Source organism: Platichthys flesus, chromosome 12 (assembly GCF_949316205.1).
Source record: "Platichthys flesus chromosome 12, fPlaFle2.1, whole genome shotgun sequence".
NCBI lineage: Eukaryota > Metazoa > Chordata > Actinopteri > Pleuronectiformes > Pleuronectidae > Platichthys > Platichthys flesus.
This window is the reverse complement of record NC_084956.1, coordinates 22443443-22471151: the sequence shown is the minus strand read 5'-3', so window position 1 is coordinate 22471151 and position 27709 is coordinate 22443443. Positions and strand designations below refer to the sequence as shown.

Below are 27709 nucleotides of genomic sequence, written 5' to 3'. Positions count from 1 at the left end.
GTCTGCTCAAATAACTAACTGTCATTATTAAGTTATAAAGCATACGCAAGATTATTTCTGTGCACAAACTTCTTTTATATTAATAAAGACATTTGGTACATCCTTCCATCAGCCATCCTAATCTCTGATCTACAGCAAGTATCATAACATTTTCAAAACAAATAAGGAATCAAGATAACAAATTCCTTTTCACAATGTAACTGTATTTTCCTCAAAGTTTTACACTTTAACACTTAACTAAAGACGTGTGTAAGGCTTGTATGTACATCCATACAAGCACATCACCCACTTGCAAGAACACGGCACGTATTTTCTTCACACAAACTTGTAAACCATATTCTCAAGCGTGTATAAACACCTCAATTGCTATCAGTTCTTAAAACAGCTTCCAATAAAAAAATAAAATTAAAAAAAAATCCTTAAATATTCCACATTGGGGAAATGCAAATCCATTAGTTTAAATGGAATCTGCTAATCTGTCAAGGCACTTTGATGCAAGATGTGCATTTTGTAACAATCAATCAATCAATCAATCAAATTTTATTTGTATAGCCCATATTCACAAATTACAATTCATCTCATAGGGCTTTAACAGGGTGTGACATCCTGTCCTTAACCCTCAGCAAGAGTAAGGAAAAACTACAAAAAACCCTTTTAACAGGGTAAAAATATGTAGAAACCTCAGAGAGAGCCACATGTGAGGGATCCCTCTCCAAGGATGGACAGAAGTGCAATAGATGCCACGTGCAGGACAACATCATCAATAATCAAAGTCTCTAGCAGCATTGATGAGGGTAGACATCCCGAAGGACAACCCCAACATGACATGCCAAGCAGTCCCGCTGCAAGCACAGTCCATGCTCAGCAACCATCTAGACCACGATCCACCATCCAGACCAGACGCCACTCCAGTCCTCAGTCACCATCCACCGCCGCCCACCAGGAGGACCCATCACAAGCCACCACCACGGTCCTGGTCCACCGCCCGTGCCCAATGCCAACGCGACACAGGGTCCACCACCAGCACCACGATCAGCCCACATGACTCAGAATCCGCCACACTGGATCCAACACCGCGACCCCCGGTGCGCGATCCACAAACCGTAATCCATGGTGTGGCCACAGAGGCCCTGGATCTGCGGGTGATAAAGCAAAGGGATTCCGGGGAAGGGGGATAGGGATGGAGAAGAGGAAGGAGAAGCTGGAAAGAGAAGCTCCGTGTGTCATGTGTCATAAAATAGAACAAGTAACGTTTTGGAGCACTAATTAGCTCTAACTATAAGCTTCATCAAAAAGGAAGGTTTTGAGCCTACTTTTAAACGAACAGATGGTGACTGCCTCCCGAACTGAAAGTGGTGGATTATTCCACAGCCGAGGGGCTTGATGGCTAAAAGCTCTGGCTCCTACTCTACTTTTAGAGAATTTAGGGACGACAAGTAGGCTTGAATTCTGGGAGCGGAGTGCTCTAGTGGGTTTATAAGGTATTAACAGCTCTTTAAGGTATAAAGGCGCTATATTATTAAGGGCCTTGAAGGTGAGGAGGAGAATTTTAAATTCTATTCTAGATTTAACTGGAAGCCAGTGTAGCGATGCTAATATTGGAGAAATGTGCTCTCTTCTCTTTGTTCTCGTCAGGACACGTGCTGCGGCATTTTGGACAAGCTGTAGACTCTTTAACGACTTCCTGCTGGAGCCTGATAATAATGAATTACAATAGTCCAGTCTCGATGTAACAAAGGCGTGGACTAGTTTTTCAGCATCCTTTTGTGAAAGGACATGTCTAATTTTTTAAATATTACGCAAGTGGAAAAAAGCGGTCCTAGAAATTTGTTTTAAGTGACTATCAAAGGATAAATCAGGATCGAAGATCACTCCCAAGTTCCTGACTGTTTCATTGGAAGCAAGGGCAATGTCGTCTAGCGCAGCTATATCATTAGATAATGCATCTCTAAGGTGTTTGGGGCCAAGTATTATAACCTCTGTTTTGTCTGAGTTTAATAAGAGAAAATTGCGGGTCATCCAGGTTTTTATGTCCTTGAGACATGTTCGAAGTTTAGTTAATTGATTACTTTGTTCAGGTTTTATTGACAAATATAACTGGGTGTCATCCACATAGCAGTGGAAATTTACCGAGTGTGTCCTGATAATGTTTCCTAGTGGAAGCATATATAATGAGAATAAAATTTGGCCGAGCACAGAGCCCTGTGGAACACCATGATTAACTTTGGTGCGCACAGATGACTCATCATTAATTTGCACAAATTGGGAGCGATCAGAAAAATACGATTTAAACCAGTTAAGGGCGGTTCCATTAATGTTAATTAACTGTTTTAGTCTTTGTAATAAAATTTGATGGTCAATTGTGTCGAATGCTGCACTGAGATCTAACAGAACGAGGACAGACACAAGTCCCTGATCTGAGGCTATTAAAAGGTCATTAGTGACTTTTGCCAAGGCTGTCTCTGTACTGTGATTGGCTCTAAACCCCGATTGAAAGTCTTCATATATATTATTTTCCTGGAGAAACTCACACAGCTGATTGGCTACCACTTTTTCTAAGATTTTAGAAATGAAGGGGAGGTTAGATATTGGTCTGTAATTGGCTTAAACCTCTGGGTCTAGGGTGGGTTTTTTGAGTAGGGGTTTGATGACAGCTATTTTAAAAGACTGTGGTACATAACCTGATGATAATGACAGATTGATATGTTAAGTAACGAACTAACAATTAGGGGCAGAATTTCTTTAAGTAATTTGGTAGGAATGGGATCTAAGATACAGGTTGTTGGTTTAGAACCTGAGATTAATTTGGTAAACTGATCACGGGTGATCAGAGAGAAGCTGTCTAAGTAATGGGTAGGATTCTCAGCCGTTTCTGAGATCTCTGTTGTTGGGAGGGTATTAGTGCCAATTGAGGGCAGGAGATGGTTGATTTTATTTCTAATAGTTTGAATTTTATAATTAAAAAAGGTCATAAAGATATTGCTATTTAGGGATCGAGGAATACTGGGTTCGGTGGAGGTTTGACTCTCTGTCAGCCTGGCTACAGTGCTGAAGAGAAACCTGGGGTTGTTCTTATTCTCTTCTATTAGTTTTGAATAGTAGGCGGCTCTTGCTTTGTGGAGAGCCTTTTTATATTCTTTAACACTATTCTTCCAGTCTATGAGGTTTTCAACATTTTTGCTGGAGCGCCACTTCCTTTCTAGTTTTCTTGATAATTGTTTTAACTCATTTGTCTGGGAATTATACCACGGAGCTAATTTACTATGTTTGACATTTTTCTTTTTTAGAGGCGCTATAGAGTCTAATGTTAATCGTAATGAGTCTGCAGAGCTATCGACGAGGTGGTCGATCTCAATGGAGCTCAGGGTTTTAAAGAATTTGTTGTTTATATCTACTGCTAATACGGGTTTAAATGTAATTGGGATTATTTCCTTAAATGTAGCTACAGCACTATCAGGTAGACATCTAGAAAATGAATTTTTTATTAGTGGCATATAGTCAGTTATTGAAAAATCAAAGGTTATTAAATTATGGTCTGATAGAACTGGATTGCGCGGAAGTACTGTTAAATTTTCAATTGCGACACCGTACGATAATACAAGGTCAAGTGTATGGTTACCACAATGAGTAGGTTTGTGCACACACTGACTGAAACCAATAGAGTCTAGTATTGAAATAAATGCTATGCTAAGGCAATCTTTATTATTATCAACATGAATATTAAAGTCACCAACAATAATAATTTTATCAGTCTTTAGGACTAAGTTTGATAAAAACTCAGGGAATTCCTTTAAAAATTCAGTATAAGCCCTGGGAGCACGGTATACTACGGCAAATATGATTGGCTGTTGGTGGTTCCTGGATTGGCGTGGAAGACTAAGAACCAGACATTCAAATGACTTGTAGCTGAGTTTAGGTTTAGGATTAATTGATAGACTGGAGTTAAAAATAGCAGCAACTCCACCTCCTCGCCCAATTTCTCTAGGAACCTGTGAATTGATATGACTGGGGGGAGTAGATTCATTTAGACTGACATAATCATCAGGATGCAGCCACGTCTCAGTGAGGGACAATAAATCTATGTTGTAATCAGAGACTATTTCATTAACTAAAAGAGCCTTTTTTTCCAGTGATCTAATGTTTAAAAGACCACATTTAAAAGTCTGGGTTTCCTGTATTGTTTCAGAGGTTGTTTTAATTTGTATTAAATGTTTGTGTGGAGTTCTCGCTCTGTTATTGTTTAATTTCAATAATTTAATCGGACGGTGAACAGACACAATCTCTATGGGGTTTTGTGACTGATCCAGAGGGAGCGCAGAGAAGTGTTTAGCACTGCAGCTCTGCTTCCTGGTCCCAACTATGGGTTGTCATGTTATAGACTTAGTAATATTCCTAGATAAGAGAGCTGAAACAATGAAACAATCTTCTGAAATCAGCTAGTTAAATGTCCCCTGGTTTACAATTAGACAGTGTTTGACTGTCCCAAAGGGCTCTGAAATATAAAAGTAAAAATGTCCTACTTCCTCACTGTTATATTTCACAGTGTTAAAAATGTTAAATATTTTGCCAATCCCTAACAGACTGACTGCAAATCCATTAGTTTAAATGGAATCTGTTAATCTGGCAAGGCACTTTGATGCAAGATGTACATTTGGGAACACATGTCCCCAGGAGAAACAATCTTCGGAAAAATAACAACCTACAACAGGTAAATACTGCAAAAAGCATACATAAAGGAAGTGCAAGAGAGTTGCATAAGTGCATGTCCAAAGTCCAGGATGAATGCAGTTAAAGAGCAACAATGGTCCATGTCAACAGCTCACTCACAGAGTCTGTTTTTGAGAACTTGGGTTTTCTTAGAGAGTGTGTTGCCGTCCAGCTCCATCACAACTTTTTGGAGCACATCGAAAGTGTACTTTAGTTCTGGAGGATAGTTCAGGTTCATTGCATTCATGAGGCCAAATAACATGGCAGCAGCCAATGCAACGTTGTTCAAATCACGCAATATCTGCTGGCCTTCAAGGATAATCCCAATGTCCTCTGGTTGACTGGTGGCATCATGTTTAACAACGTATATTCCCACCGTAGTCTCCTCAATGGCTCCTTCGAAGATGGCTTCGTCCTCTGCCTGCAGAGTGCACAGTCACAAACAAAACAAAATGAAAATATACAGTGGAAATATTATAATTTTTTGAATTCAAGATCACTACCACATTGATCTGATCAACTGGCTGGCTATTCCATATTGTTTCAATAACTACATATTTTAGTTCCCAACAAAATATCAAGTTAAAATAATAAGTTTACTCACCACAAACTCTCTCACTAGATTTACTGGGTCCTCGTTGAGATACACACACAGCCCCTTGAGAAAACATTCCCGTCCTACGTCAACGTCATCATCCTAAATCAAGGTGTACAAGGAGAGAAAGACATTGGTCCTCAATCAAATATGTACACAATCAACGCAGTATTTTCTTTCCACAAAATTCATTCTTACTTGAGTTATGTTTTGCAAAATGCCCTGTAGTAGCTTGCCTAGCTGTCCTCCTCTCTTTCCAAACAGCTTCAAAAGTTTGTCAGATAATACATCCACCTGTGAGATAAATCTCGATTGCAGGGGCATGGTAGTAATGCGCTTGAATTCTGCATTTATCTGAAAACATAAAGTATCACAGACAAAATTACTTTCTAATTTAGACTTTGCAAAAATACTCATAAAGACATGACTTAAAAACATATATATACTTGCATTGCAAGCAAATTTCAATAATCACATACCTCATTTACGTCAAAGAGCGCTGGCCATCTTGTCTGGAAGTCTTGTGCCATGGGTGTGTCACGTACCACTTCATATCTCCTATATGCGAATGTCTTTTCCATCTTCATCCTCACCACCTCCCTGTTATTCCTCTTCTTGGCATCCGAAAGAAGTTCCACTCTCAGACTCTCAAGGCTCACGTCGGTTTCACCAATAGGATAGGGTGGGCAGTAATTCACTTCGGACCGCTTTGGTTTTTTGATTCCAAAAGCAGCACTTGGTTTTCCCTCTGGTGTCTCCTTGAGAGAGTTAACCATCACCTCACGAAACACCAGTTTTCTCAATTGAGTGCGGTAGATCGCCAGTTTGTTTTTCAAACTAGCTTTCCACCCAGCATATCCGGTGAGGGAGCCTCTCTCAGTCAGGCAGGGATGCTTTGAGATGAGTGCTTCTCCAACATTGGTAAACTGCTTATCCATGACATAAAGTTTGTACCTTACTATTTCCTGCACCAGTCCTTCAAGAATGTTAGACCTCAGTTTATGATCTGGAGTAAGCAAGGTACCGTTTTCACTGTATGCTGCACGACCATGCTCAAGTTTTAGCTCTGCATCGTAACAAATTAGGAACACGGAAGATGCTGGGCCAAACTGACCTTGAACCGGAGGACTCTGGTGAGGAGAGTATGTCAGTGTCAACACCCCCACTAGACAGAGATGAGGATTCCTCACCAGGTAAAAAATCAGTTAAGTTGTGAGGTGTGTGTCGGCGACTCTTATGAGACTTAAAGGTTCCATAAATACTGGTTTGAAATGTGGATGTGTGACTTTATAATGGTTAAGTAGTGCAGACCTACTAGCGACAGCAACTGAACACCCCTTACACTGCCACATTCACTGGAGAGAGGGAGAGAGAGAAAAAACATTTAAACATACAAACAATATCTCATATTAATTTGACCTAATAAATCAAAAAATATACAGCAACATTGGTATACCAAGGTATTTTGAATATCTTCCAAATCAAGTTTAAATAGGTCCAGTCAATCAATATAAGCATTTGAATACTCACCATTCAATTGCTTTTGAATGGCGGCTGTGGCTGAGGAGGGCGGCTGGGGCTGAGGGGTAGAGTGGTCGTCCTCCAACCTGAAGGTCGGCGGTTCGATCCCCAGTCTGAACAATCTGCATGCCGAAGTGTCCGTGGGCAAGATGCTGAACCCTGAATGGCCCCCATAGAATAACAAAGTGCTGGGATAGATGCACTGTATGAATGTGTGTGTGATTGGGTGAATGTGAAACTGTAGTGTAAAGCGCTTTGTGTTATCAAGACTAGAAAAGCGCTATATAAATACAAATCCATTTACCATTTACTACAGAGCCTGTGGGACAATGTTCAAAGGAACAGTCAACCGTCTCTGTACCAATTACCTATCAAGGAAGAATATATTTTAAAATTATTTTATTATTCACACTGAGGCGGCACAAAGATGCTTCTGTGACGTCTCTGTTTGCTTTGATGCTTTCTTAATTCACTTCAATTGACTCAGGCTTAGTGGAAACACTTTAACCTTATTCTCTGTAACATACAACGGGGCAGTTGCATATTACTAAACACGTTTCATACACTAAATGAACCACTAGGAACTAACTTAAACCCTAACAGACACGATTTACTCAGAGCGAGGGATTCTGCTTCTGAGAGAGATGTGCGCTACACTAATCCCAAGAAGTTCCCGCTGTGGGCTTTCAAAATAAGACAAACACGGCAAAATAAAATAAATACATAAATAAAAAAAGTGTGACTTACAGTTTTTAAGCGGCTCTGTGCCTCTGTCATTCGCGCTGTGCCACCAGCGTCAAACCAAACGGTGTGACACCATCTCCTCCGGCTCCAGATACATTTATGTAGTTTTTTAAAATCTGTTGTTTGTACGCAGGCTGAGTTTATACATGTGCCCGATCACACTGTTTGTGTGTGTGTGGGAGAGAGAGGAAAATGAGCGAGCAAGCGGCTGATAAATGCGCTGCTCTGACGAAAGATTTACCTCATTAATAAAAGTCTCGATGATTATGTGATGATCAGTGTTGATATTGTGGCGTCGGTCGAATTTAGTCGGAGGAGGTGGAGCGAGATTTGAAGGAGCCGCTCCGTAAAATCTCTGGTTTCCAACTGGGCTTCGCTCTGTTCTCTTCTCTTATTCTGCCATTGAACAAATACGTAAATTATCAGAAGATATTTAATTTATCTTCTAGGGCAGCAGGTTTCTATCTAAATAGTCAAATATATTCACATGGCAGAGCGTGAATGCGAGGTGCATTGAACACAATTTCGTTTAGCCCTAATTCACACACATATACAGCCTTTTTTATTTTCTCCTCAACGCCGATATTTCATATATCTCATAGCTCATCATGGTAACATAGATTTAACATGGAAGAACTTCGGCCGAGCAAGGCGCCTCAACTGATGTAAACTAATGCAAGAAGTAGTTTTTTGCAAGATTGGTACCCACCAAAGACACGCGTACTCCACACCTGGAACAGCGAAGAGAAAAAAAACTGTGATCACGCCGCCAGGTCATGCGTCGGTCTAACCCTTCCCTCCCCCCACTGCATGGCTCTTAACTTCATAGTTCGTTGTACTGGAGAGAATAACCAGACTTAATCTGTATGCATTTTCGCACTATAAAAACACACAAATCCACAGATCCACCCGAACTCGTCTGCAGCAGGTGAAAAGATGGCGGACCCTTGATTCTTCTGCTGCTGTCAGTGGGCGGAGTTTCAGAGAAACATAACTATTTTCTTGATTCATAACATGACTAAGTCTTATATATTTGACATCCCTCAAGATTAAAATAGTTCTACATGAATAATATATGTTAAGATGAGGAACGTTAATTAATCATTTCTTATATACTAAATACATATATGTAAATTGGACAACCCCACTTTTCCTCTTTTTTCAGTGTGTGTGGTTTTGGCAGTTCTGACGTTTTGTCCACCTGCTGAGAACTACATGTCTGTCACAGCAACCCACACAGGGAAAGAAGCAGGGAAATAAACTACTAGAATTCATGATTTCTATTGTATAAATGTCATATTCAATTGTTAGAATGTGCCCTTAAGCTTACTCTACATAGTGGTATGCATTGTATGAATAGAAAACACAATTTAATCTTCATGAAGTTTCCTTCAAAGTGTATTTGTTGTTGCAAGATGGCTAGGTGACAGTGGTGTAGGACTTTGAAGGGGGATACAATTGCTCATTGGTTTCAAAGTAGAAAACGCTATAATATGATCCGAAGTATACGTATCAATATGTCAATCTAGAAATAGTCTGTTACAAGTAAAAGTTCTGTATTTACAAAATCCATTAGTATTATCAGGGAAAAATTGCAGTGAAACATCATCATTAATACCGATGACCTCATGTGCCACCTTTTACCCTCTGTGTAGAACTCCTTTTTGTTCCTTTACATACAGTGTCCAGGTCAGGTCATTGGTTCCTCTTTAGTCAGGTCCTCACAAAGGGTAGTGAGATGATTTATAAAAGAGGAAAACATATTTTTTATAAACAAATGGTTTTGGACTTTTTCTCTCATTGTTGCCACTTATCATCCTGCATATACTGTAGAGGGATATAGGGATCAGAATGTCTGTCCATCCACCTGTTATCATTTTGTTTCCGGAGCATGATCAAAAAAAAAAAAAGATTTCATGAAACATTACAGGGATCAAAAGGTGAAGCAGAAATAACTGATGATTTTGATCTACACTTAGAGATTTGTTGGTGTTGGGTGAATAAATTATCTGATGACTCCACGCCTGTCACAGACTGTGGCTGATTGTTGTTGTTGGGTGATCCATCTGTCCCATTCTACTGAACGCAATATCTCAAGAATGCCTTGAGGGAATTTCTTAACATCTGAGACGAACATTAATTTGGACTCAAGGATGACCCGATCAGAATTTAGTAGTAAAAGCTCAAAGATCAGCTTGAGAAAATGTCAAATTTAGTACAAACATTCACTTGGACTCAGAGATTAACTGATTCGATTTTGGTGCCTGGAGGTTAGAGCAAATTCCTGGTAGGTGTAAACCTACTTGGCAATAAATACTTTCTGATTCTGATTCTGATTCTGATTAAAAATTTAAGGTCAAAGTGATCTCACATTCCTGTGAATGTGATATATCAGGACTGCCCGTAGGGAGTTCCATCATTTATGGCACAATTCATTTGGACTCATGGACATGATTAGAAATTGATGGTCAAGGGTCAACGTCCCTGGGACCTCTTAAAACAAACTTTTTCACTTGGATTCAAAGATGAACTGATTCAATTTCTGTGGTCAACGGTAAAGGTCACAGTGACCTATTCTTAATGAAATAAGTTTAGTTTATAATATAACGGGGATTCAATACTCAGCAAAGGCATTTAAATGTGATATGGGGCCTCAACTAGACATTGTCTGGTATGTGACAAGAGAAACTATTGGTTTAATCCTTAAGACTTCACTGTATTTCCTAAGGAACAACTTCATTTGAAAACACAGTGGGAATATAAAGTAGCATGGAATGAAAATACTTGAGGAAAGAAATCAAGACACATAACACCAACACTAGTCAGGTGGGTACTGGAGGGGGTCTGTCTTCCTCTCTCTTGCCCTGGAGCTCACTCCACGATTCAATAGATCTACTGGGCATTGCCCACAGAGCGTTGTTCCAGACCAAGAGTGTTTTGATCCCGAGTCCAGACTATCAACAGGCCGGCAGTGCACCGGCAGTGCGGCTGTGTCCCAGCTTTGAGCATCCTAAAAATATCCCGCACCAAGCATGCGGATCAAAGGGCGCAGCAACACCGCCACGAATCCCGCCCCGGCATTTAACCTAAAGCCCCTCAGGGGAGGAGCGAGCGGAGGGAGAGGAGTAAGAGGAGGGAGAGGAGGGAGAGGAGCAGGGCCCGGGGCTTCCAGAGCAGAGGAGAGAGGGAGAGAGGGGGAGGTTGGCTCAGGTTTCAGAGACGCGCTCTGACTGACGGACTGACCTGCGGCACATAGTGGGAGCGCTCCTTGGTGAAGCAGCGACTGGGACAGACGGAGCAGGAAGCACAGGAATAAGCGCAACGTCCCCGAGAAACCAGGATCATCACTGACTGACTGAAGACACTGCACAGAATGACTTCTATTTTAACTTTATTCTAAGTTACTCAACCGAGTGCAGCAAGGTATCTGCTGGGGACAGTTTGAAGAAGACGCGCAGTGAGGGAGAGGGAGAGAGAGAGAGAGAGATAGCCTCTCATTAGCTCCAAAGTTGCAGGTCCTCTTCTGCAGCTCTTCACCAGATGAGTATAGGAGATAAAACCAAAGTTAAAAGTCTAAAATGGAACAGGATCAGAAGTGGGGAGTCTGTGGACAAACGTCTGACCAGTGGAAGAGTGGCAGCGATCAGCAGGAGAAGAAAGCTTCACATCAGCCTCTCTGGAGGTACTGGAGAGATTTGACCGGCGTTACGATTTGCATCGCCGTGTCCGTCCTGTGCCTTGGAGTTTGCGTTTTGGTTTTAGTGCGCGCCTCGGAGCTGCAGTCCAGGGTGTGGAGTCTGGAGCAGCGGGACGCGCAGTTCTCCGCGTGGAGGGTGTCTCTGGAGCAGGTGGAGCCTTTTATCCTGGGTAGACTGGACCAGATCCTGGAGGAGGTGAGCGCGTCACTGCATCCAAACCATTCATCAGCAGCGTTTTATTTAATTAAACCAGAGCAACAGTTGTGCTTTGTCACACGTTTCAGTTTAGAATCCACAAGTGGTCTGCATGATACCTGCACCACGCAGGGCCGTCTGTGGACATGTTGGTGCCCTGGGTTAGATGTCCACAGGCTGCCTTGGAGTGGGAGGGTGTCAGATTTTTACAATTTGAATATGTTATGACATTTGAATTAATTGCAAAACACATACGTGTTGAACATTTTACTTTTTCGATTTCCTGTTCCTTGACATGACTTCAACACCATCATGTCTATCGCTTGTTATACTGGTTTTTAACCATAGTCATGATATGACATATAGGGAGAGGCTGTGGCTCAGGAGGTTGATGGTTTCCTCTACTTACCAGAGGGTCAGCGGTTCGATCCCTGTCCCCCTCGATCTCTCACTGGGCAAGATACTGAACCTCAAATCGTCCCTGACGACTTCTGTGCCAGCAGTGTATAAGTGATCTATCATAGAGAAAGTTCTGCCCATAGATGCACTGTATGAATGGGTGAATGTCAAAACTGTTCTGTAAACCGTCATCAAGACTATAAGCATTATACACATTCAGAATCATTTAACATTCAGGCCCCTGTTCATCTGTTTCTGTGCTTCTTCTCCATCCGTAATGGACCATCTCTGGAGTTTAATGTAAGGCAGAAGTAAGGTCTGGACACAACAACCACATAGCAACATTGTGCATGTGTGTTTAGCACCTAAATGCCCCTGAAATAACCAGCACAGCAGATTGCTGGCTACTTCTCCTGCTGCTATTATAGACTGAAACTTAAACTGTTTCCTTATTTTGTGACTTTGTGGCTCACTCGCATTCAAAGCCTTCAGCCTTTTAGTGCAATGTGAGCAGTTATATATTTTTAACAATGTAAAGGAGGCACCATGGTCAGGGACAGACATCTAACTTTACATCAGAAAATTAAGTAGCAAAATATGTCTTCTTCCTCTTTGGCACCTCTTCAGCTGGTGGTGTCCTAGGTGGGTCATCCCTCAAACCTGCTTTAACAAGTCCCTAAAATAACATTAATAAATTCCTCTTATATTTTTCCCGAAAAAAAAAAAAACATCAAGGTAACCACTTATGCAGAGATAGCTTTATTTGCCCAATAATTTATAAAAAAAAAAACCTGTTGATTTGATTTTAACGATTTGGTTTATTCCTAATTTAAAATTTAAAAAAGTTTCAGGGGCAAATAATCATATTTTCCGGCATTGTATTGCATTCATTGTGTGTCTATAAGGTTTGAGAACTAATTCAATCAATCTGCATCTGCACCAAATTACAGAAACTTGTAGATATCAGTCAGTGATATAAAATTTTCATTGATATCCATTGTTCCCTGGGAAATATGTGTAAATGCCAAACAAGGAGAAAAAAAACGTTCAGCAAGTAATAACAGAAATCCTACATGCCTGCCAAAAGTTGACTTTCTTAGCCCATGTCCCATCCTTAAACCAAGTGTCATGGAGATATGTCCAGTAGTGTTTTCACAGTCCTGCAGACAAACAAACAATAAAACATGAGCAAAAAATCGTAACCCTCTTGGCCAAGCTAATTATAAATACTAAGTACCTGCAAACTGATTCCCGACACATTAGTAAATTTGTCGTTAACAACTAATAAGCCAATGAAAACAACTTATAAACACTCGCTAAAGGCTGCCTTGTTTGAAAGTGAAACTGTAAACACCAACCAAAAGGTTTAAAAAAAACAAAAACCTATTTTCCTTAATGATAACCCACGGATCTACAAAGATGAAAGACCAATTCAACAATTTTCCAGGACATTAGTGATTTTTATAGTGCAAGTTGTACGTGTGTTATAGACATCATGCGTGCACTCTCACCGAGACGCCTCGGCCCTTGTAGTTCCCAGAGTCGCCCTCTGTGTTGCCCTTTCACTGACCTCTTCCACAGCTACACTAACAAGCTCTTCCACGGTGATTGAAGTCCCGCAGGGACCCTGTTTTTTCTTCTTCCGTTTGCTTTGACCTAACTTTTATCACCTCCACACCCCACCCACCACCCTCTCCACCATGAAGCCACTTCACTAGGACAAGGGTGATGCACTTACCAGTAGAGGAGCTGAGGTCAGAGTGTTAACAGGGCAACAGCCCTGATGTTAGAAATACAGAGGTCATGAGCCCAAGTCACCTCAACTCCCCAGTAATTCTGAATGACTGTCAATGAGAAGACAGAACAAACCCAGATGCTCAGAATAAAGCTGAGATGGCAGAAAGAGAGTCCGATATTCAGATGTCATACTTCACATACATGTTCGCAAATAGAACATAGTGAGATTGATGTAGTATTCAATCAACGGTGCTGGTGATAGAGTCCTGTTAGAGTGCCCAGTGGGGGTAGAGTCCCTCTGTCTTCAATCGGACCCGGGGGCAATGCAGCCTCTTTGTTTAGCTCTCTGTGTATACATAGTCATTATTAATGGGACACAAGTACAGATTAGGCCCTTTGAGAGCAGACGTCTGTGGTGCTTTCACCCAACACTGTGCAGAATCCTTCGCCTTGTCTCCTCCAATGATGTCCAGATTCCTCTGTTATGGAAAATGTGCACCGGTCCGGCAGCACAGAATTGGTCCTTAGTCAAATTTGGATTACAGCAGAAGCCATTAGCTCACTGATGTTTCCAGTAAATTTTGTTCTCAATATACTGTCACCTTTCAGGGCTTTGTGTATCTTATCACCTTATATCTAACATTAACATGATCATTTTACACATTTTAAACAAAAGTGTTAAAATCACATGGTTGCACTGTGTTCCCTCATCTCATAAACACATACTGGACTTATTTAGACTCCGTACCAGAAAACAGCCCCCCCCCCCCCCCCCCGTCGCCTCAGTCTCACCCACAAGAAATCTGTACTAATTCACCACTGAAAATAGTCCCCAATAAATTGACCATGCTAACTTCCATCGAACTCATCTCATCTCATTTTCGTCCGCTTATCCGGGGTCGGGTCGCGGGGGAAGCAGCTCAAGCAGGGGGCCCCAGACTTTCCTTTCCCGGGCCACATTGACCAACTCTGACGGGGGGATCCCGAGGCGTTCCCAGGCCAGTGTTGAGATATAATCTCTCCACCTAGTCCTGGGTCTTCCCCGAGGTCTCCTCCCCACTGGACGTGCCTGAAACACCTCCCAAGGAAGGCGCCCAGTAGGCATCCTTACCAGATGCCCGAACCACCTCAGCTGACTCCTTTCTAAGTAAAGGAGCAGCGGCTCTAATCCGAGTTCCTCACGGATGGCTGAGCTTCTCACCCTATCCCTAAGGGAGACGCCAGCCACCCTTCTGAGAAAACTCATCTCGGCCGCTTGTACCCGCGATCTCGTCCTTTCGGTCATCACCCAGCTCTCATGACCATAGGTGAGGATAGGAACGAAGATCGACCGGTAGATCGAGAGCTTTGCCTTGCGGCTCAGCTCTCTTTTCGTTACAACGGTGCGGTAAAGCGAACGCAATACCGCCCCCGCTGCTCCGATTCTCCGGCCAATCTCATGCTCCATAGTACCCTCACTCGCGAAAACCCCAAGGTACTTGAACTCCTTCACTTGGGCTAAGGACTCATTTCCTACCCGGAGTAAGCAATCCACCGGATGGGCATACTCCCAGGCCCCCTCCAGGATTCTTGCGAGGGTGAAGAGCTGGTCCGTAGTTCCACGTCCGGGGCGAAAACCGCATTGTTCCTCTTCAATCTGAGGTTCGACGATCGGCCGAACCCTCCTTTCCAGCACCTTGGAGTAGACTTTACCAGGGAGGCTGAGAAGTGTGATGCCCCGGTAATTGGCACACACTCTCTGGTCCCCCTTTTTGAACAGGGGAACCACCACCCCGGTTTGCCACTCCTTTGGCACTGTACCCGACTCCCATGCGATGTTGAATAGGCATGTCAACCATGAGAGCCCCTCAACACCCAGAGCCTTTAGCATTTCTGGCTGGATCTCATCAATCCCTGGGGCCTTGCCACTGCAGAGATGTTTGACCACCTCAGTGACCTCCACCAGGGAAATTGACGATGAAACACCATCAACCTCGAGCTCTTCCTCCAACATAGAGGGCGTGTTATTCGGATTCAGGAGTTCCTCAAAGTGTTCCTTCCAACGTCCGACGACCTCCTCAGTTGAGGTCAACAGAGTCCCATCCTTACTGTACACAGCTTGGATGGTTCCCCGTTTCCCCCTCCTGAGGTGCCGGATAGTCTTCCAGAAACACTTTGGTGCCGACCGAAAGTCCTTCTCCATGGCCTCTCCGAAATTCTCCCACACCCGCTGCTCAGCCTCCGACACGGCAGCAGCTGCAGCCCTTCGGGCCTGTCGGTACCCTGCAACCGAGTCAGGAGTCCTCCAGGATATCATATCCCGGAAGGCCTCCTTCTTCAATCGGACGGCTTCCCTGACCACCGGTGTCCACCACGGTGTCCGAGGGTTACTCGGACACCGTGAGTGTTTGAACACCGCCCACTCCGGCTCAATGCCCCCAACCTCCACAGGAATGCCAGAAAAACTCCGCCGGAGGTGTGAGTTGAAGATACCTAGGACATGGGCCTCCTCCAGACGTTCACCCGCACTACTCGTTTGGGCTTACCAGGTCTATCCGGAAATTTCCCCCATTCCCTGATCCATCTCACAACCAGATGGTGGTCGGTTGACAGTTCCGCCCCTCTCTTTACCCGAGTGTCCAAAACATGCGGCCTCAGATCAGATGACACGATCACAAAATCGATCATTGATCTTCGGCCTAGGGTACTCTGGTACCAGGTACACTTATGAGCACCCTTATGTTCGAACATGGTGTTTGTTATGGATAATCCATGACTAGCACAGAAGTCCAATAACAAACGACCGCTCGGGTTCAGATCAGGGAGGCCGTTCCTCCCCACCACACCCCTCCAGGTGTCTCCATCGTTGCCCATGTGGGCGTTGAAGTCACCCAGCAGAACTACGGAGTCCCCTACTGGAGCCCCATACAGGACTTCATTCAGGGTCTCCAAGAAGGCAGAGTACTCTGAGCTGCTGTTTGGTGCATACGCACAAACAACAGTCAGAGTTTTCCCCCCTGCAACCCTTAGGCGCAGGGAGGCGACCCTCTCGTCTACCGGGGTAAACTCCAACACCGCGGCGCTCAGCCGGGGATTTATGAGTATCCCCACACCCGCCCGGCGCCTCACGCCCTTGGCAACTCCGGAGAAGAATAGAGTCCAACCCTTATCCAGGAGTACGGTACCAGAGCTGAGACTGTGCGTGGAGGTAAGCCCCACCAGATCTAACTGATAGCACTCCACCTCCCTCACAAGCTCCGGTTCCTTTCCCCACAGCGAGGTGACGTTCCACGTCCCCAGAGCCAGCTTCTGCCGCCCGGGTCTGGTCTGTCGAGACCCCTGACCTTCGCTGCCACCCATGTGGCTGCGCACCCGACCCCAACGGGTCTTCCCACAGGTGGTGGGCCCATGAGATGAAGAGAGGGGGGGTGCCACGTAGTTTGTTCGGGCTATGCCCGACCAGGCTCCGTGGCAAACCCGGCCACCAGGCGCTCGCCATCGAGCCCTCCGTCTGGGCCTAGCTCATGACGGGGGCCCCGGGCTTCCTCCGGGCCGGGTCTCATCTCCTCTTTTTTTGATATTCATTGAGGCTTTTTGAACCATTCTTAGTCTGGCCCCTCACCTGAGACCACTCTGCCATGAGAGACCCTACCAGGAGCACAAGGCTCCAGACAACACAGCCCTCAGGTTCACAGGGACACGCAAACCTCTCCACCACGATAAGGTGACGGTTCCAGGAGAGGACTTCCATCGAACTATTTTTTATAAAAACTAAACTTTTTTTAAAGCGATACAGAGTGACAGTGTCGGCGTTATGGGGGGGCATTCGCGGGCCACGCCCCCCCAACAGCCTTACTGTGCCCCCCCAAGTCATGCCCTGTGTTGTATTAATTAATTATTTTTATTATAGTAAAAGTCAGACGTTTTCCTTTATAAATAGGCTATATGTGTGTGTGATTGTTGATTGGTGTGTTTGAATTTTTTATTACAATTGCGTCACGGTTGAGTTGACAGCTGTAGTCAGAGCGGAAGTTGGGTCAGGGACGTTAAACACAAAATGGACATAAGAAAATGGTTGCATGGTGGGGCACCTTCTTCACGGCCTCATCCAACATCTAATGTCGGAGAAATAAATCCAAACACCTCTGAAGAGCTTTCGGCGAGGAGCCAAGAAGCCGGTGCACCTGTTCCTGCTGGTAATTTTAGCAGCGAAAGAAGGCTAACAGAAGCTAACGTGGTTAGCCATCCACAACCTGGCATAACATCAGACGAACTCGGGACTGAAAAACCCAAACAAATTGTTTTGCGGTCATACCCTGCCAGCATTTTTTGCGGTAGGAAACGCTCATTTGTAGCCACTTGGTTTCACAACAGAGACTGGCTGGAGTACAGTGCAAAGGCTGATGCAGCATTTTGTTTTTGCTGTCGGAATTTTATCACTACCACCACCCTGAAACTGGATGTTTTTGTGAGCGTTGGATACCGTAACTGGAAAAATGCCACGGAGAGAGACAGGGGTTTTCATAAACATGAAACGTCAAAGGAACATCTCTCTAGCTACACCATGTGGAAGGAGCGACAGAGACGTATCAATACCGGAAAGGAGATTTCGACACTTATCAACACAGACCAGCTACGAAAGAACAGGTACTACGTCTCATCTCTCGTGGATGTTGTCGGGTTTCTGGTAGAAAACCAGTTGCCTTTACGAGGGAAGCTAGATGCTTTTGGTGACATGTCTGAGGGGGGAAGTGGTCTTTTCCTGTCCTTATTGGACTACACAATTAAAAAGGACCCAGAATTGGCGGACATAGTGAAAACGATCCCTCGAAACGCCACATACACTTGTCACGACATGCAGAATGAACTTATAAATACACTTAGCAGTGTGGTGACTGAGGCTATAGTGGAAGAAGTATGCGACTCACATTACACATTGAAAGTGGACGGAACACGAGACCCCACGGGATGCGAAAATATATCTGTTGTCATTCGCTTTGTAAACAAGTCATTTGAAGTGACAGAGCGCCTGGTAACCATCGCGACTGCTGACGCAGGTGATGCACGAACATTGACAGACACAGTCTTAGCTGAGCTAAACAATGTTGGTTTGGACTCATCAAAGATTCTCAGCCAGGTGTATGATGGGGCTTCATTGATGTCAGGGGAGCACGGTGGCATGCAGAAGCTACTGCAACAGAAACTGGACCGTGAGATACCGTATGTCCACTGTCTGAACCATCAGCTACATTTGGTCGTAGTACATGCGATGTCAGCTGAGGCAGCTGTAGTGGACTTTTTTAATGTGTGTAGCACGTTGTACAAATTCTGCAAGAAGCCCACAATTGCTGTGCACTACAAGGGTGAGCGTCTTAAACGCCTTCTAGAACAGAGGTGGACAGGGCACCTTGCCACCGTGTCTGTAATTCTAAAATCCTTTGACGACATCACATCTCTTCTGACTGAGATCGACGCTGTGCGGGTTCATGGTGCACAGCTACGAATGGAGGCTGTGGGCCTGCTGCGAGAGATGACTGAGCCCAACTTTCCATTCATTGCAAACGTAGTGCACAGAGTGCTTGCCCTGCTTGACCCAGCAAACAAAATTCTACAAAGCGAGGATGTTGACTTATTGACAGGTTTGAGTGTTGTGGGTAGTTCAAAAGAATGTGTAGAGAAACTACGTTGTGATGAGGAGTTTGACAAGGTGTGGGACATGGCCAAGGCTGCCAGGGCATCGCTGATACAAACTGAAACCCTCAAACGGAAATGCACAACCAACACGAATATGGAAGGGTATGTGGTTGAGGGAACTACAGGACAGAGGAATGATGACAGGAAAACAGAACTCAAGAGACTGTACTACAGCATTGTCGATTCAGTTGTTGGAGAAATGGATCAGAGATTTAGTGAACGCAACACTCAACTGGCTAGGTCACTTGCTGCACTCGATCCAAACAGCAATACATTTCTAGATGCTGCAGCTGTTAAGCATATCATGGAGCTGTCACAATCGCCTATAATTGAGGCAGAGTATGAAGTTGCAAAACAGTTTTTCAGGACGCAAAAAGAATCACAGCCAATCGAGGAGGGGATTTGGACCACAAAGTACATTCTCTCACAGTACCACACAACTCTCGTGGCAATGCCCAGTGTACTGACTGCTTTCAAGGACGTATTAACTTTCGGTGCCTCCACAGCAATGTGCGAGAACTCATTCTCGACTCTACGAAACGTTTTTTCGGACCACAGACGCACAATGCTGCACAAACGAAAGGCCCAGTTGGTTCAGCTGGCGTTTGAAAAAGACCTTACGAGAAAATGTACAACTGAGTGGAAAGACACTGTCTTGAGGAGGTTCAGTGCCAACACTCGCCGCCTTCAACTCTTCTGATGGTATTGATAAAATACTGATGTTTGAGTGTAAATAGCTAGTTTATGTTCACGGGTCCGCCAATGTTTGCGGGCACGAGCGCGGGGGTTTGATTGGTGTTTTGTGTAAATACAGTATATTATAAGCAACCTGTTTGAGTGTTTTTCGTTTATATATATATTTAGTTAATGTTTGGTAAGAACGATAACAAGGTTATCGGTCCAATTAGTGATTTTTCGTTTATGTTAACTTGTTGAGGCAGCGTGCAACGAACACAGCGGGTCGGGTCCGCCCTGTCCTTAAAATTTAATGCGTAGTAACTCTCCCCTTGGGTCTAAACAGGGCGATTTGTTACAACCTGAGGGACAGCCAGTAAGGCCACAGAATGCCAAACTAACTCTATGTTTGTTGTTATTTTTGGAATGTTGATTCTCTTTTATTTTTAATCAACTCTGTTCATTTTATTTTGTCCTTCTGCATGTTTATGTAATATGTATGTGTTGAATCAGCTTTGGCAATAGTGTTAAAAAACATTCATGCTAATAAAGCTTCTTTGAATTGAAATGAGAACTTGCGTGTGCGCACGTTTTGTTTTGAGATCGGGGCGGGCGTGTTTGTGTAGGCGCTATTAGAAACATGGCTGCATTGACTGTGATCATATATTTATTGATGCAATGGTGATAGTTGTACTGTAACATTACTTACTTAATTATTCGTAGGCTACTCAGTGTGTGGTTTCGCCGATGCGTGTGTGTTTGTGTGTGTGTGAGAGAGAGAGAGAGAGAGACTGTCTTACGTGCACTCATGTTTTGAGATTGGAGGTTAGTGTGTTTTGTGTGTTGGTCTGCGGAAAATTCGTTTTATGTCACTGTCAATTGAATGGGAATTTATGCCCCTCCGCTGTGAGCCTATGCCCCCCCATTAGATTGGTTCTGACGCCGACTCTGCAGAGTGATAGTAGCTGCTCAGACAGAGCTGCATATCCCCGCTTCTGGTCTTTACCAAGTTAGGCTAACAGTATATTAAATGCACATGATATCAGTATTACTCTTTAGTGTGGTTTATGATTTTCAAAGGAAGATTACCTGCTTTAAAGCAGAGTGAGTCACTGCAAGCTTTATATAATAGTCAGTTAGTCAATACAATAGTGTACACCTAGGCTGTGCTTGAGGGGGAGAGCCGTTGTCCACCAACCAGAAGGTCGGCAGTTCGAACCCAGTCTTCCCAGTCTGTACTGTATGAATGTGTGTGTGAATAGCTGAATGGCAAGCTGTACTGAAAGCACTTTGAGTGGTCATCAAGACTAAAAAAGCTCTATATAAATACAGACCATTTACCATTATTCATTGCCCAACCTCAGTAAAAAAAAACAGGGTTCACACTGTGTTGAAAACTCATGGAATTTGAAAGTAACAATTTCCAGGCATAGAGACGTTATGGAAAACATTTATGAATCGAGAAAGCTTTTGAAAACTCGTGTACATTTACTCAGAAGTACATGTAGGACAGAGTTTATGTACATGGACTGTGCAGTGAAACTTTTGGCATTTAGAGAAAGGAAGAGCCAGCGCTAGCCATGATAAAGGAGCTAAGCCAGAGGCTGCTGCTGCTGCTCGGGCAGACTGATCCCCCAGCTTTTTTAGTCCAGCAATCAACGTGACTCTTGCTGCCAGGGACTATGCTTTACTTTGTGTCCACCATCAAAGAAGGTACAAATTCAAGGTACTGTACTCAAGTTTTGTGAAGAAAGACCAGGTTTTTCAGGTCACATTCTATAAAAAAACACATAGTCGGCAGATTTCCAAGTACTCATGTACTTTTTGGGATGGCTCCTTTTTTTTTTATTGTTTAGAGTATTGAATAAAAAAAAAACAGAGAATGTATTGCAAATCCCTCCCTTTTCCTCATGGTTAATCTGTGGAAATGTATTAGTAATAATGTTAAAAAAAAACTTTAATAAAAGATCTGTACAAGCAAAATATATTTGACTATTTTGAAGAGAAACATTTTGCGTTCATGAGAGTTCATGGCCCCTCATAACTGCAAATTCTCGACAGGTGTCCAAGTTAAAAATAAGCTTTGTGAGGTGCTTGAATTCAGTCATTCCTCCCCCCAAATAACAACCATACCCTTAACAACACCACAGAAAACCGCCTGACCCCCCTGACCTCCAAACATGGCCCCTTCAACATTTACAATTAACCACTAAGTGCTCTCTGCAGAGCTGGTCGAAGCCTGGTGCACACAGTTAGTGCAGAGGCTTGATGGGAGCTGGAGGCCACATTGCGAGTTGTGGAAATGTGAAAAATATAGTCTCCTTCTGCCCTCCTGTCCTCACTATGCTCTGCAGAGCTGTCACCCAACACGCTGTGAGGTCTAAATACACACACACACACACACACACACACACACACACACGTTTATATCCCCTACGTTATGTGTGTGTGCGCTTGTGTGTGTACGTGTGTCTTTTGGGAATATAAACGACACGTGCTAATCAGACTGCCTAATGCAAACAGCACACTCAAGTAGAAGTGCTTGAGCTGCCTCTGCATTTCGTCAGTGCACAGTTAGAGATGACCGTGTACTAACATACACACAAACACACACACACACACACACACACACACACACTCACACACACCCACACAATGAGAGTGATATGTTGATCTGTTACAGTTGAGCTTGAGACAAAGCAGACACGCTGACAGTTGAAATTGAGAAGATTTACTGCACAGTCAGGATTTACTAGATTAAGTATATGAGTGTTAGCCCACTGTGGTGAAAAGAAGAATCAATAAGACATCTTATATACGGTATCAAATTCTTTGGAAATGTGTGATTGATGATTCCTCTGTTCTATAATGAGGCTGCTGGATAAATCAGCTTCAGTGAAACGGGGTGTAGAATTCAAGCTTCAAAACTCCACGTTAACACCATGGTAAAAATAAACGTTGCTGTCTCTTTAACTGACGGCTCTTTTTATTGTCTTTTTGAGAGTTTTTTATCCATAAACTATCGGTAATTACTAATAGAGTTTGAACTCTGTGACTATAATAAACCCTAGCTTGCCATAACTAAAAGCGAAAACACCAGCGAAAAATATCTTTGTCTTATCAGGTAGGGTCTGACTTGTGAAATGGAATCACATGACATTGATTTATAAAAAATATTGATTCTAGTTGTTTTGCTCAAAATTGAATTGAATTTGTCTCATCATGAACAAATTTGAAAAGTAAACTGAGATGAACATATGTAACGGTTTCAAGTTTGTAAAGCATGGCATTGCCATGATGATGATGATGATAATGGCATTTAATGTGAAATTTACTTTTCATCATCTTCCATCTCTTCTGTTCAAGCTTTACTTTTATTATGTGCTTTTCATACTAAATGTGCATTAACTAAGTTCTAAAAAAGTTTTTGTGCAATTTTCGAAAAGGGTTAGTTTATACTGTCATATTTTTTATAGTTTTGAGAAGTGAAGGGAGTGTGCTGCATGTAGCAGCAGCACCAGGTGGTACAGTTAAAAGGTTTAGTTATCTCTTTAAAATAGAATGTGTTAAAACCACATCAAAAACTGGCATCGGGTTACGATTTCTAAACCGAGAGGCAGACAATGACACCCCCTCACCTCACCCCCTCTCACCCTGCCTCACCCTCTGCTGCCCAATTGGTCTCTCTGACAGAGCTTCAGAGGCCAAATGGTGTGTTAAGAAAAATATTCTCTGGTGTTCTGAGACACAGACAGAACTCTTTGACTTGTAAGAAAATAACACTGTGATGTGCTATAGATTATTAGGTTAATGGTCTCTTATGCTATTGCAACTTGTTGTATTATTTAAAATATGTTACCTCAAAAGCAACACATTTGTTCTGTTAAATATGGAATAGAGAACAGTGGATGTTGATGACTTTGGTCAGTTCCAACTGTGTTTTTTTCTTTTTAAGTGGAAGGGTACCTCTAACTGTGGTCATGTCTGTACTCTCTAGGGCCAGTGAATATGTGGAGGCATAAATGAAAGGCTAATAGCAGTCTTTGATGCTTGCTCATTATGATTCTCTCCCTCAGGCAAACTGCTACTACTGTGACCTTATGTAGTTATAGCTGCAGCTCCTTTTGCAATAACTGACAGCCTCAGTCGAACAAAGCCACCACCCTATCTCCATTATCTGGTTTGGAGAATGCATTTCAATGTCGTGTGACTTGAGTTTGAACGGTAGAGAGATCTGGCTTCACAGCTCTCTGGGTTAGTCTTTCTAAAGGCTTCTCCAGCTGTGAGACCAGCGTCAGCTTGAAAAAATCATGATAATATAGTGACTTTTTAAACTGGACAATTGGACCATCATGTCAACCTTGACAGTTGGGAAGCAAATGCCCCCCAACCCCCCATTCCCTGAAGGGAGGGAAGGTTTGCCACTCAAACATTGATGAAGGTGTGGCCGGACCCTTAGTCCATTGAAAAGTTGCATGCTTAGTGATCCCTGATCTATGGCCTATGAACCAGGATGACCTTAGTGAGGCAACTAGTACCCAGAATACTGCAGCAGTGCTCAGAATCCCAGTGTCATTATAACATTCCCTTCAGCACTTGTCGCAGCTCTCTGAACAGCCTGCCCTGACATTCTCTGTTTGTAACCTCTTCCAGTGGGACTGATTGTGATCCATACTCGTTGTGTATTCAGTTCAGGGTCAAATCGCATGCAGGCTTTTGTTGGTCTAATGAGATCAACTCTCGCACTCTGATACTGAGAAAGACTAAAAGGTGTTAGCAAGCCCTTTAGCCCAACAATAAAACAATACTAAACTTGAACTAAATGTTTTTCCGTAAATTGAACGGGCGTCCACACTGGACAAGACAAACTGAATCCAAAACTGCCAGTGCTGTCAGTGTATAAATGGGTTGTATGAGTAACACTGCGGTGTGAATGTGATAATTTGATTAATTTAATGTTTAGGGCTTTGTGGGTGAATTCAAATTTTGTTGTGCAATTAAAATTTCCCATTAAGTGAAACATGATGTTGTAATGTTAAAGTGAATTCTAATCTCGTCCTTTTCTTGTGCAGAAGCTTGTAGCGCGGCTACCAAAGACACGGGATGTGAGAGAAGCTCCACACAGCTGCCTTTGTCCACCAGGTAAGTCCCCCGCCTCCCTCCAAGGGTTTGACTTCACACACACAAAGCACATGGGCCGCTGATGAATTTATCCACTCAAACTGCTAATTTTCAAATTGAAGGTGTGCAAGTTTCGCCTCCAAATTTAGCTTTTCCAGCGGATATTCAATATTTAGACATTTGTTGATTTCTGTATTTGGTCTCCTTATAACTAGTTTTTTTGTTGGTCCCCACCAAGTTCCAGCCTGTATGCATCAACAAGAGCTCAGTTAAAGAGTTGCCGAAGGCCAGGAGAGATTTTCACCAGCCATTAGTTTTTTTTCATTTGTACTTTTACTTGTTGTCTAGAGAGAATAACATTTTTCTACTTTCCAGGTGTTCACTCTTTGTTCATCAGTGCAGTGACAGATGATTACTGAGACGTATCTTTGATGTTTTAATAGAGATATAGAAACAGACAGCTGCTGAGATGGCGTCTCCTCAACCTTTAAATATCAGAATTTTATTTGATAATAATGTAATGTGAAGAATCACACCAAACGGATTTGTTTGCATTTCTTATTTAACGTTTGTTGTTGATTTAACGGATGGTGAAACATGTTCACTGGGCTCCTCGGTCTAACACTCGTGCCCTTCAGCTCACTCACGCACGATGACAAGCTCGAGGTGCATTTCCTGTTCAGCTGGCAGACGGTGGCCATTTTGTGTCATGAGATGGTGTGACAGAGGCGTTCCTGGATGAGCAGCCACATTAGTCAGTATAAGAACTCGAGTACAAGATGTGAAGAGTGTTGGCGAGGTACTCCATGTTGCTAGCACTCCACCTCTGGTGGCCTGTGTCTCTTCCTGGATTCAATGCCCTTGTCTGACATAATCAAATTGGCCTATGACATCCCGAAGGTTTTTGTAACTAAAAATACTCATTAAGTGTTAAACCCTTGATAACGTCAGAGTAACTCCTTCAGTGTCTGAAGCCACCTGTTTCCCCGCTGCAGCCCCCAGACAGTCGTAATTAAGTCGTCAGTTAGACAAGCGGTGTGTCTATGTGCGTATGTGTGTGTTGACTCTTGCACTGTTTCCTGGTCTTGGATAGATGAAGAGATGGGAATGACTCTCATTTCTGTGACTGTTCATGTCACATTTGCACAGTTGGTGTAGTGATTGTTGTTGATAGAATGTACAACAGGGTGTAATTACCTTCATTGACAGATCTTTGATTTCCTTAAGTATAGTGGTTTGTATTGGATATATGCACTTCAGTGGTAAAAATGAGTGAGTGAGTGACTATTTACTTAATGTGAAATGAACATAACATAAGCTATTCTTGTTTTGTACTTGTACAAAAGGACCAACACCATAGACAGATATATATATATATAAATCGGTTGCACACAGAAATCATAGTATCAGCCGACTGTTATTGATGCTTTTTGTGCATTTTCTTATATGTGTGTGTGTGTGTGTGTCCGGGACACCCCTGTGAGAACAGGCTCGTCACACATTAGTGTTAATTAGTCTGGACAATAGGATGTTAGTGTTGTTAACATGGCAGTAAGTGTCTGTGGGACGGCCAGTGAACGCCGGTTAAGGTGGCAGTTTGCAGGCAGCTTCAGAGGAAGTTCTCCAGGTGCGGAAGTCTTTCATCTCGAGCTGCCAGATGGTCTGACACTTTTACAGCTTCATGTGACTTTCTGTGCTCCCACAACAGGTAGTGAGTGGGAGTCCGGGAATGGGAGGTTTATGTGTCGTCAGGGAAACTGACGGACCCCCTAAAAGCACTGTTTTCTATTTAGTTTATTTTCTCCTGCGGTAAATGTTTGAACAGGAGATTTAAGGAACCCCAACCCTGTCTGCTACACTTTCACAGATGTCTTAGGCAGTCATCCTTTGTACATTTGTGTGTAAGGTAGCAGGATCAAGCAAAAATTCTGAACCGATTTCCATGAATCTTGTTGGACTAATGTCATATGAGGCAGAGAAGAGTCAAATGCAGATCTGGATAATGGGTTGGATCAATGAATTGTATTTATTTGTTTAAAATTGTGGGTTTATTTCAACATTTTCGGGATTTCTTAGAGAATAATTAACAGGTCTTAATGAAAAGTTTGCAATGGATGCAGATCCAAATAGAAATCTGTCGGCGCGAGTTCATGTTGTTTAAATGTTTTCAAATACAATTGATGAAAATAAGTGAATAATCAATGAAAATAGGGGAAATTAAAGATGTTGCTAAACTAAGCTAAGGATGACTTATGTGTCTTGATGTGGAATAAGGACAAACTGAGCAAACTCACACATGTTTTAATCAAAGTGTTGCATGATGTCTGTTACCAGTAGCTGATACTTTTGATTCTAATAAGCCAATAACCTTTTGCGTATCAGATGATCATAAAAGTTACTGTTGTGCCAAAAGTCCATTCTGATGATTGATGTGAACATTAACTGAAGCTCCTTGCCTTGATCTTCAGGCCTTTATATATTTTACTGTTGCCACATGATTGTTTAATGGCATAAATACAAAGGTGTACAGCTATTCCAAACTATTATTGTCCGAGTGCTCGGTGAATGAGAAACTCTGGATCAGTGTGTGTCTTTTAGTGCCATGGGTGTCTGTTTTATTCTGAGCTTGACATGTTTGTGAGCA

The 27709-nt window shown here is 43.0% G+C and overlaps 2 protein-coding genes across 4 annotated transcripts; one reads left to right on the top strand and one right to left on the bottom strand.

Annotated features, from left to right (window-relative positions):
* Window positions 1-442: 442 nt before the first annotated feature.
* LOC133966602 (uncharacterized) lies at window positions 443-8500 on the bottom strand. 3 transcript variants are annotated; one of them, XM_062401582.1, is made up of 6 exons: window positions 7571-8500; window positions 6833-6982; window positions 5782-6657; window positions 5501-5656; window positions 5312-5404; window positions 443-5128 (listed from the first exon to the last, which is right to left on the bottom strand). In XM_062401582.1, exons 3-6 carry the CDS (start codon window positions 6238-6240, stop codon window positions 4820-4822), a joined length of 1017 nt encoding a protein of 338 aa, XP_062257566.1. In that variant the 5' UTR covers window positions 6241-6657; window positions 6833-6982; window positions 7571-8500; the 3' UTR covers window positions 443-4819. The 3 variants fall into 3 exon arrangements, with proteins under 3 accessions (XP_062257566.1, XP_062257565.1, XP_062257564.1); XM_062401581.1 differs by having other exon boundaries at window positions 6833-7963; window positions 8277-8500; XM_062401580.1 differs by having other exon boundaries at window positions 6833-8500.
* Window positions 8501-10733: 2233 nt separating this feature from the next.
* Window positions 10734-26826, top strand: LOC133966589 (collagen alpha-1(XXIII) chain-like). The gene is made up of 3 exons (XM_062401565.1): window positions 10734-11460; window positions 25017-25086; window positions 26774-26826. The coding sequence occupies exons 1-3, from the start codon at window positions 11146-11148 to the stop codon at window positions 26824-26826; spliced, it is 438 nt and encodes a 145-aa protein (XP_062257549.1). The 5' UTR covers window positions 10734-11145.
* Window positions 26827-27709: the final 883 nt, after the last annotated feature.

Excerpts from the sequence above, each read along its gene's own strand:
- LOC133966602 (XM_062401580.1), bottom strand. The coding sequence starts at position 6,240 with ATGGATAAGCAGTTTACCAATGTTGGAGAAGCACTCATCTCAAAGCAT. Across the intron at positions 5,405-5,500 it reads TTTTGCAAAACATAACTCAA|GATGATGACGTTGACGTAGG; the intron begins GTAAGAATGAAT and ends ACCTTGATTTAG. Across the intron at positions 5,129-5,311 it reads ATCTAGTGAGAGAGTTTGTG|GCAGAGGACGAAGCCATCTT; the intron begins GTGAGTAAACTT and ends TGCACTCTGCAG.
- LOC133966589 (XM_062401565.1), top strand. The coding sequence starts at position 11,146 with ATGGAACAGGATCAGAAGTGGGGAGTCTGTGGACAAACGTCTGACCAG. Across the intron at positions 11,461-25,016 it reads TGGACCAGATCCTGGAGGAG|AAGCTTGTAGCGCGGCTACC; the intron begins GTGAGCGCGTCA and ends TTTCTTGTGCAG. Across the intron at positions 25,087-26,773 it reads CAGCTGCCTTTGTCCACCAG|GTAGTGAGTGGGAGTCCGGG; the intron begins GTAAGTCCCCCG and ends CTCCCACAACAG.